At 46.5% G+C, this 14,648-nt stretch overlaps 1 protein-coding gene across 1 annotated transcript in view; it reads right to left on the bottom strand.

Annotated features, from left to right (window-relative positions):
- The window catches only part of LOC143803641 (uncharacterized), a 164,317-nt gene that overhangs the window by 26,745 nt on the left and 122,924 nt on the right, over positions 1-14,648 (bottom strand). The window contains 1 exon segment of the mRNA XM_077281423.1: positions 3,897-3,954. Coding sequence (XP_077137538.1) covers positions 3,897-3,954 — 58 coding nt within the window.

Genomic DNA, 14,648 nt, shown 5'->3' with positions numbered 1-14,648 from the left:
GTGCAGAGCACTATATGGCACAGCTATGGGGCAATAATGAACGGTGTAGAGCACTATATGGCACAGCTATGGGGCAATAATGAATGGTGTAGAGCGCTATATGGCACAGCTATGGGGCAATAATGAACAGTGCAGAGCACTATATGGCACAGCTATGGGGCAATAATGAACAGTGCAGAGCGCTATATGGCACAGCTATGGGGCCATAATGAACGGTGCAGAGCACTATATGGCACAGCTATGGGGCAATAATGAACAGTGCAGAGCACTATATGGCACAGCTATGGGGCAATAATGAACGGTGCAGAGCACTATATGTGGCACAGCTATGGGGCAATAATGAACGGTGCAGAGCACTATATGGCACAGCTATGGGGCAATAATGAACGGTGCAGAGCACTATATGGCACAGCTATGGGGCAATAATGAACGGTGCAGAGCACTATATGGCACAGCTATGGGGCCATAATGAACGGTGCAGAGCACTATATGTGGCACAGCTATGGGGCAATAATGAACGGTGCAGAGCACTATATGGCACAGCTATGGGGCAATAATGAACGGTGCAGAGCACTATATGGCACAGCTACGGGGCAATAATGAACGGTGGAGAGCACTATATGGCACAGCTATGGGGCCATAATGAACGGTGCAGAGCACTATATGGCACAGCTATGGGGCAATAATGAACGGTGGAGAGCACTATATGGCACAGCTATGGGGCCATAATGAACGGTATGGAGTATCTATTTTTATTTTTGAAATTCACCGGTACCTGCTGCATTTTCCACCCGAGGCTTATACTCGAGTCAATACGTTTTCCCAGTTTTTTGTGGCAAAATTAGGGGGGTCGGCTTATACTCGGGTCGGCTTATACTCGAGTATATACGGTATGTACATTTGTCAAATAAGCTCTTTTTTCCTTAATCCTTAATATTTTAGTGGCTTAATTGTGATAAAATATTTACCGACCGACACTCTGATCCTCTTACAGACAAAATAAGCACTTAATTTCAAACAAATTTGCTGTAATTATCTATTCAATTACTTCATGAGTTGCATTTTTTGTATTGCGAAGCAGAGAAAAAAATAAATTACCACAATGGGAAATTTATCCAAGGAAGTATGGATGAAAATCCCTCAAACAAGCGTTTACAAGCTGTGATACTAGCAAAAGGGGGCGCTACTAGGTGCTAACCATGCAGGGTGCCCAAACTTTTGCATGAGCCCATTTTTCTTTCTGTAATTTTTAAAGTGTATAAGATAAATATATATATATATCCCCCCTAAAATAACTTTAGCCTTATCAGAGATCATTTCATCTTCAACTTGCTTAACTGTTCCCAATAACACTAATTTTTACCAGGGGTGCCCAAACTTTTAAATGCCACTGTAATACGCATAAAATACTACATTCAGATAGACAGTGTGTGACACCAGTGAGGATAAATCCCCCAAACATATCAGATAGCTGTCAGTCAACAGTTTTCGCTCCTGAGACCCTCATACACAGGAACTCTCCGCTTGGCCAAGCGCTCCGGCGACAGTGCCGCTGCCCAACTGCTCTGGCAGCAGCTTTTATCCCTAAGATCAAAGGGATTAAGTGTTGGAAATCCAAACTGCTGCTCCCTTCTCTACCCCAACATTATTTGTGGGGTGAGAGTTAGGAGGCCCCCATCCATACACAGACTGTTGGCCGATCGTGCCGATAGTGGACAATTCAGCCGACTTTTCATGGACTGACTAAAAGGAGAAGGCGGAGAATTTTTTTCTCTTCATGTTCGAGAAAAACTGATGACACTCTAATCAAACTGTGATCAGAGTCTGATAAACATAATCGGACTGTTTTTCTCTCCATCCGAGAAAAGAGAAAAACGGTCATGTGCACCTGCCCCAAGGGTGAGGAAATTATTTCTCAAGAGACTCTTCCCGTTGATGTTTTGGATGAGAACTGCCAGGTTTTGGACTCGGATGAGGTGGAGGTGAAGGACATAACGGAAGCGCTTTGTTGTGTTGGTGGTGGTCGTAGTGGCACTAGAAGTCATGATGGGGAAATCTAGACTTGGAGAAGAAGAAGCCAAAGACACTTCCCAAAGTGAGAAAACTGGCATGGACATTGATCATCATGATGATTGTGTGGTGGACAGAACCTTAGAATCAGATGGTGGTGATGAGATGACGTCATCAGAGAAGGGGGTTTGTTGGGGGAGGCAACAAACCCCCCAAAAAATGAATATCTCCCAGGGGCAGTAGATGGCACAGCTACAAAAGCTGTCAGACCTATGGAAAGCTCTGGTCATGGTGGCGGCAACGGTAACAGAAGTCTTCTAAGTATTGTTGGTGGTGACTTATGTGAGAAAATTTGCTTTTGTGAAAATTTTTGCAGGCAGAAAAAAAAACTGTGGCCGCACAAACACAAATCGCCTAGGAACTATAGTTTAATATCCTCACAAGTAACAGCATCTGCAGGCTGCATGGGAAAAGTGACCTGGACAGCAATGTGAGCAAGTCTGTACTCCTCCCCATCATCATTCCTGCAGTCAGTCCACAACTAGCACATGGCCGTTGTTGTCATCACCACCATCATCATCATCATCATCATCTGTTGCTTGTCACGCTCTGACTATCCCTCATCCTCCTATGTTGCATTGCCAGTTATTGCTTGAAATATCCTCCACTTCTCGGGGGTCTCCAGAGGCGGGGACAAAGAACAAGGGAGCCCCTGCAAAGGCAGCCTTGGGAGACTCTCCATCTTTACTGGATGTTCTTAATGCAGTCAAAAAGTGTAATACCACGCTTGATTCACTGGATGACCATGGGCGATTTACTCAAGAGATCATCTCCATGATCCGACACGATGTGCAGAAGGGGGGTGGAGCGTACCATGGCTGTCGAGGGCCGAGTAAGCGAGTTGTAGGATGCCCATCCCCCTGTCCATAGAGATATCCAAAGTCCTACCAGACGGAGATGGACCTGCTGACTAGGGAGGAAGACTTGGGAAACTGCCAGAGACGCAGTAATATCAAACTAGTGGGAGTTTCCGAGAAGGTAGAGGGGAGTGACCCAGACAGTTTCTTTGAAAAATGGCTCCTCACACCTTTGTCAAAGATGTCCCTATCCATTTTTTTGTAGTAGAAATAGCTCATAGGAACCTTAAAAGGCTGGGACCAGTGGGTTGACACCATCAGCCAGCTCTAATTAAAAAATTACAGGTCTATGAAAACAGGGAAACAATCCAATTTTTTTAATTTTAAACTTTAACATCTAAAAAAAATTGTTGTACAAATATACATATATATATACACATACAAACAAGTTTGGTATTTCCTTAACTCTACTGACTGGAAGATTGATGATGCCAGGTCAGGATCACTATACAGTGAATGCTCTAAAAATTAAACCCCAAAAAACAACTGAGGAATTGTCAGTTTTCACCATTTCACCCGACTTGGAATTTTTCCCCCCCAATCTTTCAGCACATTATGCAGTAAAATGAATTGTGATGTTTAAGACTGAAACTCGTTCTGTAAAAAACAAACCCTCATACGGCTATATAGTAAAAATGACCAAGTCCTGAGAGGGAAATCTACCTAGTCAAAAAGTAGCCCAACGCCATCATAGCTCAGGAGAGGCCAATAGAGACCAAGATGGCGCTAATGAGGGAAAATAGCCAATTTGCACCCATTATGACCAGGTCATAAAAGACCAAATCTCTGTGAGCTGGCCAAATATACTTCTACTCAAGACCCGTTGGGTAAAAAAGTACCTCCGAGAAATGGACACATGATGGACACATAACTAATTCTTGTTTGTGGTCACATTTTTTCTGATCTTCCATCACTGATCCCAGTAATAAAGTAATTTGTACTGAAACAAGATGTTTAAGCGTCTCTTACCGGTCACTGATGCTGATGTGGGAGTTTCGAGTCCAATCGTCGTTCCACCAGAACTTTCCTGAAGAAAAAATACATGAGAAAAATGAAATCCTAGTTTATCTCATATCTAGGCAAAGGTGAAACATAGCTACAAGTCATGAACTAATCTGCCAAAGTGGAGAAGGATCACTCGCTCCCGTAATTCTTGCTATTATTATATACACTACTCACAGAAAGTTTGGGATATTTGGCTTTCGAGAGCAATTTCAGGATGATCCCACGATGCCCTCTGACCTTTTCAGGTGAACTTAATGTGACCTTCTCTAAACTTTTGAATGCACACGTCCAACTGTCCAATGTCTCAGGACTTTTTGCACAACTTTCAGAACATTTAACTTTTTTTTCACAAAAGTTGTACTTTAGCTCCAAATTTTTTATTTTCACAAGGGTAACAGGAGAAATTAGACACCAATATTTGCAGTGCAATTTCTCCTGAGTACGCCGATAGCCCATATGCGGGGGAAGTAGGGATTTTTGTGTACTTACCGTAAAATCCTTTTCTCCGAGCCATTCATTGGGGGACACAGACCATGGGTGTATGCTGCTGCCACCAGGAGGCTGACACTAAGTATTACAAAGAAAGTTAGCTCCTCCCCTGCAGTATACACCCCTCTGCTGGCTCCCAGCTAACCAGTTCGGTGCAAAAGCAGTAGGAGATCAATAACATATAAGCGTATAGCATGTCACATTATATATGAGAGTATAACATATCAAATGATAAAAACAAATACAACTAATAATAGGGAGGGAGCTGTGTCCCCCAATGAATGGCTCGGAGAAAAGGATTTTACGGTAAGTACACAAAAATCCCTATTTCTCCTTCGCCTCATTGGGGGACACAGACCATGGGACGTCCCAAAGCAGTCCCTGGGTGGGGACAACATCAGATCAGGCCGTGTAACCGCTACTTACAAGTGCGCCAAGGCGGCCTGCAAAGTCCGCCTGCCCAGACTCACATCTGAGGAAGTGTGTGAATTATAGTGCTTCAAGAATGCATGCGGACCTGAGACAGGGAGATAGGCTGACATCTAGCACGGAAGGACTCCTGGATGGTGAAAAGAATCCACCAGGCTAACGTGGCCGAAGAACCCGGCTAAACCCTTCCTGTGACCATCGGGAAGCCTACTTACCATCGAGAAGCCCAAGCAAAGTGTCCAACCTTTGGAAGGACGCCGTCCTCGATACGTACCCACTTGGAGCACTCACTTCTTCCAGATTATGGAGAACCCATTCCGTTGTGTGGACTGGAGCCGAAAGATGAGAGGACGATGCCCCTGCAACAGTGGGAATACAAAACCACCTTGGCAACGAGGGAATGGGATGGCTTGAGGGCAACGATGCATAGATGGTAATAAGGAAAAAAGACTGAAAGGAACAGAGTGGGAAGCTCTGAAGACTCATCAGGATGACAAGAACGCATAGAAGAAAGGGGAGTGACGTTCCCTTATCGTAAAGTCTTTCTGGATCGAAAAAGGAGTGTACTGTAAGATCCCCAGGACCATTAAGGTCCCCCAGATCTAACGGTACGCGGTAGGGAAGAACTACAGGTGGAGACTCCCTGCGAGAAGGTCCATATTTCCAATTTTGACGAAATAAGACGGAGAAATACTAGTATCGCAAGCGAGAAAACCTGACATGGTCAGTGCGGGTCTCCCAGGATCACTGGGGGCCTTTTCCGCTTCCAAAAAGGTCTCAGACGTAGTGGAAGAGGAGTTATGGAAATTGGTACCGTGGAAGAAACGGAGTATGCACTGCGATGGACTTGGATCTTGCAGCCAAACCATGAAAAACCTTGACGGCTGAATATGTCAGCCGCCCAGTGTTCTACTCCAGGGACATGTACTGTTGAGATCACCGAATGATAGATCTCGGCCCATCAGAGAGTGCGAGGTACCTCGGCCATGGCGCTTGACTGTGGGTACCTGCGAGATGATTGACGTATGGCACAGCCGTGGCATTATCCAAATTGAAGACGGATGGTTGACCCGCCTAAGGGCAGTGGACCTGCTGTGGGATTGGCCGTACTGTTCAGATCCCCAGAGAAATGATCGGGAGAAGAAGACGGGCATTGGTATCCCTAATAACCATTGGACCAGAAGAAGGCTCTAGATGAGGAAGGAGCTTAGAAACTACCTTTTGAAAGCCTGATTGACTTGCTGAAAACGAGCGGAGCAAAAGAAAACTACTTCCGTTTTCATCTTATTGCTCAGAACCCTCCTAGCTAATTGAATGAACCGAGGGAATGAGTGATCAAGTGCACAAGCTCCGTGTTGAAGGGCCACGACCTTGACTCGAGAGAGAGAATTACCATCCTTCTTGTGCAGGATCATCGTCAAAGAGGATCTGCTGGGCTGGGAATGAGGAAAAAACTTGTCTAAGTTTAGCTGCTAGCCCAAGAGAGAGGGTATTGCAAGTGATATAGACGACTTAGCGTAGTCCTTGTAGAGCGGCTAGAGAGTCGACCGAGTAGGGCAGGACGACCATGTTTCTAAGGTGCAAGAAGCGCATGACAACCGTCATGACCCTTGCGACCACTCTGGTGTGGTAGCCAGGCAGAAGGGGCCAGGTCGTGAAAATACTGTTCGCGAATGGAAAGGCGAAGAGATTATAGTAGAGAAATAGGTATGTGAGGGAAGAATCCCGAATGACGATGGATGCCAGAAAACAACCACGTTTCTCTGTTGAAATAGTGGCTGAGCGGAGGAACTCCATCCGAAAAAAGAGAGGGCCCTGTCAAAGGTTGTTAGAAGTTTGGGGTCCAGAAATGGAGATACTTTTCATTCCCTCCATTTTGGAACCAAGATCCCTTAGATCTAGACTGTCCTGGCCAATGCTTCCACTGCTGGTTGAGCTTGAAAAAGAGATACGATCCCTTGCTAGTCTCCCGCTCAGAAGATTTGATTGGCCAGCTATACTGTGGAACGAAGTAGATAAGGTCTGGGACCCGGAGACTTTCATTCTCACCCTTTGGTCAAGCAACCCATGTGGCGGCTAAGGAAGGGTAGAGCGCTAAACCCGAAACTACAGGACGGAACTAACTAGACCTGCTATCCGACCGTCTGTGGAATCTTAATTGATGATACACCGGCCAGGATACTGGTAGGAATACCGCAAGAAATTCTGCCCGGCGAGTCTGTCAAGTGACGGAATGCGGGACTGTAACCAGCAGGTCTCTGCCATCGTGCAGAGAAGAAAATAAGGAAAAAAAAAATAAAATAAAAATAAAAAATAAATAAAAAATAAAAAACCTCGATCCACCATCTCTTAACAGGGACGTGGAGAGGAATCGTCCACTTTTTTGCATCTGATACAAAGGGGGGAAAAACCTCCTTGTTGGGACGCCACAAATGTGTGCCTCAGTACATCCCCAGAATTGAGGTTTCCGAGTGGACAGGGCAGGTTGTGGCGATAGACCTGGATGCAGAAGAAGATACATGGAGGCGACACTCCGTGTGCTCGTCTGTTGAAGGTGTGGGGAAATCGGAGCCCTTAAAGGGACCCGTCGCCCATAAAATTCCGACCAGGTATGGTATCCTACTTAGAGGTCTTCCAGTGCATCACCGTCAAATGTTGATGGAGATTTTCTAGAACCTGTACGTTTTTCTAGAATACTTGCGGCCCCTGCTAGCCGACGGCTCCCATTGTAGGAGAGGGAGCATTTGAGTGCTCCAGAGCTCAGTTAGGGTGACCAGCTTAGGATAGATGATGTGCCCTTAAGACCAGAAAATACTGGTCATGCGCCTTTAAGGCTAGGGGTTACTGGCCATGAGCCTTTAAGACCAGGGAATACTGGTCTTGTGCCTTTTGTAAGATGAAATACTGTTCATGTGCCTTTAAAAGCAGGGCATGCTGAAATCCAGGAGATAATGGTCATGTGCCCTTAAAACCAGGGTATGCTGGTCATTTGCGTTTAAGACCAGGGCGTACTGGTCCTGAGCCTTTAAGTCCAGGGCATAATGGTCACGTGCCTTAAAGACCTGGGCATACTGGTCGTGTGCCTTTAAAAGCCAGGGCGTACTGGACATGAGCCTTTAAGACCAGGGCATACTGGTCATGTGCCTAGAAAACCAGGACGTACTAGTCATGTGCCTTTAAGACCAGGGCATACTGGTTATTGCGTTTAAGACCAGGGGATACTGGTCACGTGCCCTTAAGACCAGGGCATACTGGTCATGGCCCTGAAAAACCAGGACGTACTAGTCATGTGCCTTTAAGACCGGGGCATACTGATTATAGCGTTTAAGACCAGGGGATACTGGTCACGTGCCTTTAAGACCAGGGCATACTGGTCATGTGCTTTTAAGACCAGGGTATACTGGACACGTGTCTTTAAGACCAGGGAATACTGGTCACGAGTCTATAAGACCAGGGCATGCTGGTCACGTGCCTTTAAGACCAGGAATACTGGTCATGAGAGGAATGTAGGAACAAGTGCCTTAAAGACCAGCAAAGCTGGTAATGTGCCTTTAAGAACAAAAAAAGCTGGTCATGCTCCTTTAAGACCAGGAATGCTGGTCATGTGTCTAAGACGAGGGCACACTTGCCATGTGCCTTTAAGACCAGGGCATACTGGCCTGATTAAGTACTAAGGAAAAAGAGACCGGCTTCTGGCAGAGCAGAGAATGCTGGGGATGTGACCCTTTTAAAACTAGGGGACCCTTAAGACCAGGGAATGCTGGTCCTGGGTTTAATAAAAAGGCATGGAAAGCTGGGGATGCACCTATGGGCCCAGCGACTACCGAGGCAGAGTAGCAAATACCAGGGAATGAGTCGCCAGGGAATGAGTCGCCAGGGAATGAGTCGCCAGGGAATGAGTCGCCAGGGAATGAGTCGCCAGGGAATGAGTCGCCAGGGAATGAGTCGCCAGGGAATGAGTCACCAGGGAATGAGTCACCAGGGAATGAGTCACCAGGGAATGAGTCACCAGGGAATGAGTCACCAGGGAATGAGTCACCAGGGAATGAGTCACCAGGGAATGAGTCACCAGGGAATGAGTCACCAGGGAATGAGTCACCAGGGAATGAGTCACCAGGGAATGAGTCATGAGAGCTTCGTTGCTGGGAACTCACAGCTCTCCGTGTGCAAGCCTGCATACTGTATTATACATTCTGCAGTGTGCAGGAGCACCAGAAAATTGCAGCCTTAAGTATATAAAAAAACAGGGAAAGCTAGTCCCTTAATGCTGCCAGGATGCGTGCCGGGGGGGGGGCCGATTCACCTTACTCAGGTTCTGAGTCCCCCGACTGGAATAGCGCTGACTTCAGCGCTGAAAAACCGCCGGCCGCAGCCCCCTCCAGAAGAAATAGTGACCGCAAAGGAAGATGGCCGCCGAGATCTCGTCTGGAACGAGAAGCGCCTGAATAGGGGGGCGGAGCCGCTAGAAGGGAGCAAGCGGTGGGCGGGGCTTCCCGGGCTGCGGCCTAAACAGGGCCGAAGCCGGGGACTAAAGTTATGGCTTCGGCCGGCGCGCACCCGCAGACTGAGGGGAAAAGTGCCGCGAAGCTCTGTGGGGACCCAGTCGCTATGGAGCCCTCCTCTGACTGTCGGAACACCCAAATCTCACGGAGCACTTACCCCAATATGGAGGGGGACCATGGCAGATGCTGCAGGTAGGAGCTGTGCCCGGGTAGATAGGCCGATGCAGGGTTGGGGAGCCTCCATCCACCATCCCTGCAGAAGAGGGGTGGAGAGGAACCGTCTGCCTCCTTCCATCATCCGCTTTTTCAGTGGTGATGCAGTGGGGGCTGCTCGGACGCCACGCTGGAAGGTGCCTCTGTACAGCCGAGGGTAAAACCTGGTGGACAGGGCTGAATGTCCGGCAATAGGCCTGGCTGCAGAAGAGGATACTGAAGGTAAAACTCCAGTGCTCGTCTGATAAGGGAGGGGGGAGATCGGTGCCCTTGAAGGGGCCCGTCGCCCCTAGAATCAGCTCAGGCAGTGGCTTCCCACGTCGCAGGAGAGGATACGGAGAGGTAAAACTCCCGTGCTCGCCTGTTGATGGTTCGAGGAGATCGGAACATGAAAGAATCCGTCGCCCCATTCGACCGTAGTAAAAAGTAAAAAACGGAAAAAAAGAGTTCTTTGGGTCTGAATAGCAGACCCGTCCGTGTGCCTCCTACGGACACTAAGCAAGAACTGGTTAGCTGGGAGCCAGCAGAGGGGTGTATACTGCAGGGGAGGAGCTAACTTTCTTTGTAATACTTAGTGTCAGCCTCCTGGTGGCAGCAGCATACACCCCATGGTCTGTGTCCCCCAATGAGGCGAAGGAGAAAACTACTATTTGATCGCACGGTAGTACTCTGAAGGGATGGAGCATCGTTTGATTTTTTGAACGCAAAATTAGCTGGTATCAAGAGTGGACGCCATGTTCCGTTTGGAGAGCTTCTGATTTGACTAAACAGTGGAAACCCTCCAGAAGTGACACCATTTTGAAAACTAGACCCCTCAAGGAATGTATCTAGATGTCTTGTGAGCACTTTGAATCCCTTTGTGCTACACAGAAGTTTACAATGTTGAGCTGTGAAATATAAAAATCAAATTTTTCCCACAAAAAATGTTTTTTAGGCCCAATTTTTTTATTTTCAAAAGGGTAACATAAAAAGCTGCACCATACCATTTGTTGTGCAATTTCTCCTGAGTACCTGATACCCCATATGTGTTGGAAAATTACCGTTTGGGTGCACGGGCTCAGAAGGGAAGAAGGAATAAATCTAGATGTGTTGTGAGCACATTGAACCCCCAGGTGCATGACAGAAGTTTATTACGTTGAACCGTGAAAATGAAAAAATAAATTTTTCCTGCAAAACTGTTGGTTTTGCCGCAAATTTTTCATTTTCACAAGCCTAACAGGAGAAAATGGACAAAACAATATTGTGCAATTTCACCTGAGTACGCCGATTGACCACATATGTGGTCAAAAACTAGTTTTGAGGCACAGTGCAAAGCTCAGAATGGAAGAAGCGCCATATTGGAGTTCAGATTTTGCTGGAATGGTTTGAGGGAGCCATCATGTCACATTAGCAGAGCCCCTGAGGTGCCAACACAGCAGAAACCCCCATAAGTGACCCCATTTTACAAACTACACCTCTCACTGAATTCATCTAGGGGTGCAGTGATCATACTGACACCACATGTGCCTCACAGAAATTTATACCATTGGGGGGTGAAGAAAGAATAATTACATTTTTTTCCACTAAAATGTTCTTTTAGCCCCAAATGTTTAATAGAAAAAATGGACCTCAGTTTGTTGTGCAATTTCTCCTGTTTGCACCAATACCCTACATGTAACCAGGAACTACTTTTGACACAGATGTGGAAGCCCCTATTTTTCCGCTAACAGATGACGGACCTGAGTGGGGACTTGCTTTCTTTGTGGATTGATATTATTGGGAACATTTTACATAACATTTTGGATCAGTTATCCTGCGCTCAGGGGCGCACCTATCATGAGGCAACTTGAGTCGGTTGTCTCAGGCGGTGCCACCTGCTGATAAAAAGGGGGCGGCATCTGCGGGGGGCATTCTTTCACAGTTGCGTCATGTTAGGTGTGCCGGCCCCTGGCCATATCTCGCTCCCTCCTGTATATGGGGACAATATGGCAGCTCCACCCTCCTGTCATGCTGAGCCGTCACCGCCCAGCTCTGGCACTAATGATAGCTGTGGGGTTCCTGTCACTCCGCGTATCTAGGGGGAGCAGCCAGGGCATGTGCCCCGGGTGCAGCCAGCAGGGGGGCAAAGTCGGGCCGCCTAATGCGGCGGTCCGCAGTGTCTCCCCCAGAATGCATGTTCTGTTTATATGATGTGTACCTGCTGTGCATCTGTTATATAGCATGTGTGTACTAAGGACATGTATGATGTGTGTCTGTGTGACTGTATGATGTGAATGTAATGAGCATGTGTTGTCCAGTACATGTGTGCTGTATACAAGTATATAATATAATTTAACCCCTTCACCACCTTTGACGTTCGTATAAGTCAAAGGTTGTATCCTTGCCTTTGATATAATCTCGCACGCTGTCAATATACTATATGGAGGACTATGGGGGGTGCATTATACTATATGGAGGACTATGGAGGGTGCATTATGTTATGTTATATGGAAGACTATGGATGGTGCATTATAATATATGGAGGACTATGGGGCTGCATTTTGTTATATGGAAGACTATGGATGGTGCATTATAATATATGGAGGACTATATGAAGCCAATTATACTATATGGAAGATGGAAGTAATTATAATATTTGGAGGACTCTGTGGGGGGCATGATAATACTTGAAGGGCTATGAGGAAGCCTTTATACTTTATGGAGGGCTGTGTTGGTGGCCATTATACTGTGTGTAGTTCCTTTATACAGTATGGGGCACACAGTTGGGGATCATACTGTGGCAGGATTCTTGAGGGGGTACAGTAAGGTCATCATACCGTGCGTGTGGAGGAATCACTGTGGGGGGCCATAGTGTTTGTGGGGCACCTGTGTTGGCATCATACTTTTTGGGGGCAATGAAAGAGAAGTCTGGGGGCTTCAATAGGAGGAAGACTATTTTGTAACGGCAGCAAAGCTGTGAGATATGTACCTACGTGACCCATTTTTTATTTTTTTTTTCTGGAGGGGGGGGGGGGGGGGAGAACTTCTGCTTTGGGGTCCCATGATCTCTTTGTATGCCCTGGTGCAGGATGCATTGTTCCTTTCACATACGTCTCTGCTGCAGGACTGATTGCCCATAACTTTTTTTTTTTTTATTTAAATAGGTTTTTATTAAGAATAAGCAAGAACATTACATTACAGTAACCTTTCAATTTGTTACATAGAAACATTTTCTCACTTTCCAACAACCTCAACAATCCCAACATCCCCCCCCCCCCAAAGGACAGCTCAGCTCCATATAAACATCTATATCTGCCATTAATGTTTCTCCATCCTACATATCTCAGTTGTGACCGCTTATACGTCTAGTAACTTCCATCATTCAAAAGGCCCTGTGCACCCAACACATTTTACCCACTATCCCAACTCAATCCACGGAGACCACATTTTATCAAACGTTGCTATTTTCCCACGTCTTTTATAAACCCCTTTTTCCAGTTCGAGACCATGTTTTACATATTGAAGGAATTCTCTCCTAGCAGGTGGATCCTCCTTAATCCAGTTTCGTGCTATCACTTTCCGAGCCATATACAATAACCTAGCAATTGCTATCTTCCAAACATTTTCCACTCCAACTTCATCCATATATCCCAGTAAGCACACAATCGGATCTCTCGGAACCCTACATCTATACGCACTCTCCACTCTACTCAGAACCACCAACCAGAAACCAGCCAGTCTTGGACACGTCCACATCATATGGTATATTCCTGCGCTCTCAGTCCTACATCTCGGGCACTCAGAGTCAGCCCGTAGCCCCGCTTTATACATAATTTCCGGAGATTTATAAACTCTATGTAGAATGTAAAGCTGCGAAAGCCTGTACGGTTCGCTTAGTGAAATTCGTGGAACCCACTCCAGCACCGACTCCCAGACTTCATTCTCCATTGGGCCCAGATCTCTTTCCCATTTAGCTCTCGCTTTTATAGGAAAATTCAACAAGTGTGTATGCAATAGGTCTTTATACAGGGTAGAGATAACTCCCTTTGTAGTCCCGTCACCACATACATAGTCCAATACAATATCTTCCTGAATTCTGAGTCCAGCTCCCCTGTTTTGAGCTCCAAAAGCGTGTCTCATTTGAGCATATTGATATTCCCCAGAAGGTTTTAGCCCGAATTCTCCCTGTAACTGGGAAAATGGTTTTAATATTCTTTGTTGAACTATCTGACTAACATAGCAGATTCCTTTTGCCTGCCACTCCGTAAGCACTCCCATAGCCGCAAATTCCACTAAGTTATCATTAAGCCATATCGGTGTAAATCTAGTCAAGCCTGTAACTCCTCGAATATGTTTCAGTCTGTTCCACAACTTTCTTATCAGAAACATGGTTGGGTATAATTTCCCCAAAGCTCCCAAGGAGCCATCCTAAAGACATTGCACCACCGGACACCTGCCTGTCACCCCCTCCATCAATTTTTGTACCGCATTTAAAGACGCCACCCGTTCCCAACCCTTCAAATGCTGACTCTGCGCTGCAAGAAAATACAGTTCCGGGTTGGGTAGAGCCAAACCACCATCTTCCTTGGGTCGCTGAAGGGTCTCCAGTTTAATACGTGAGTATTTCTTCCCCCATATCAAGCTTCTAAAAAGGCCATTAATCTGACGAAATTTCCCACGTGGAATCCAAACTGGCGCGTTATGAAAAACATATAATAATTTGGGCATCAGAACCATTTTAATAAGATTGACCCTTCCTACCACCGACAAGTGTAACTTATTCCACGCGTCCACTTTCGCCTTTAACACTCCCATAACAGGAGTCAAATTCCTTTGTAGATATTCCGTTGATTGCCCATAACTTACACACCAAGTCCAATGCTGCCCCTCGGTGCATACAGGCATTCAGCCATGTTTCTCCTGAGCGTCGGTTGCGCTCATCCCCCTTCCGGTATCACATCCCTTACTCAACCCAATAGGGAGGCCCCTACTATTACCTCTGGACAGACCCATGTGCGGCGCTTTTGATTGGGTAAGTGTTTTGGGAGAAGGAGGCATGGTCTGTTGGGGAAGACGCGCCATTGTACCAGCTTAGTGCAGTGGCGGCTTGCTGATGCTCAGACTG

This window comes from Ranitomeya variabilis, chromosome 2 (genome assembly GCF_051348905.1).
Source record: "Ranitomeya variabilis isolate aRanVar5 chromosome 2, aRanVar5.hap1, whole genome shotgun sequence".
Lineage (NCBI taxonomy): Eukaryota > Metazoa > Chordata > Amphibia > Anura > Dendrobatidae > Ranitomeya > Ranitomeya variabilis.
Note: the sequence above shows the minus strand (reverse complement) of the source record. Positions and strands in the feature narration are given on the sequence as shown.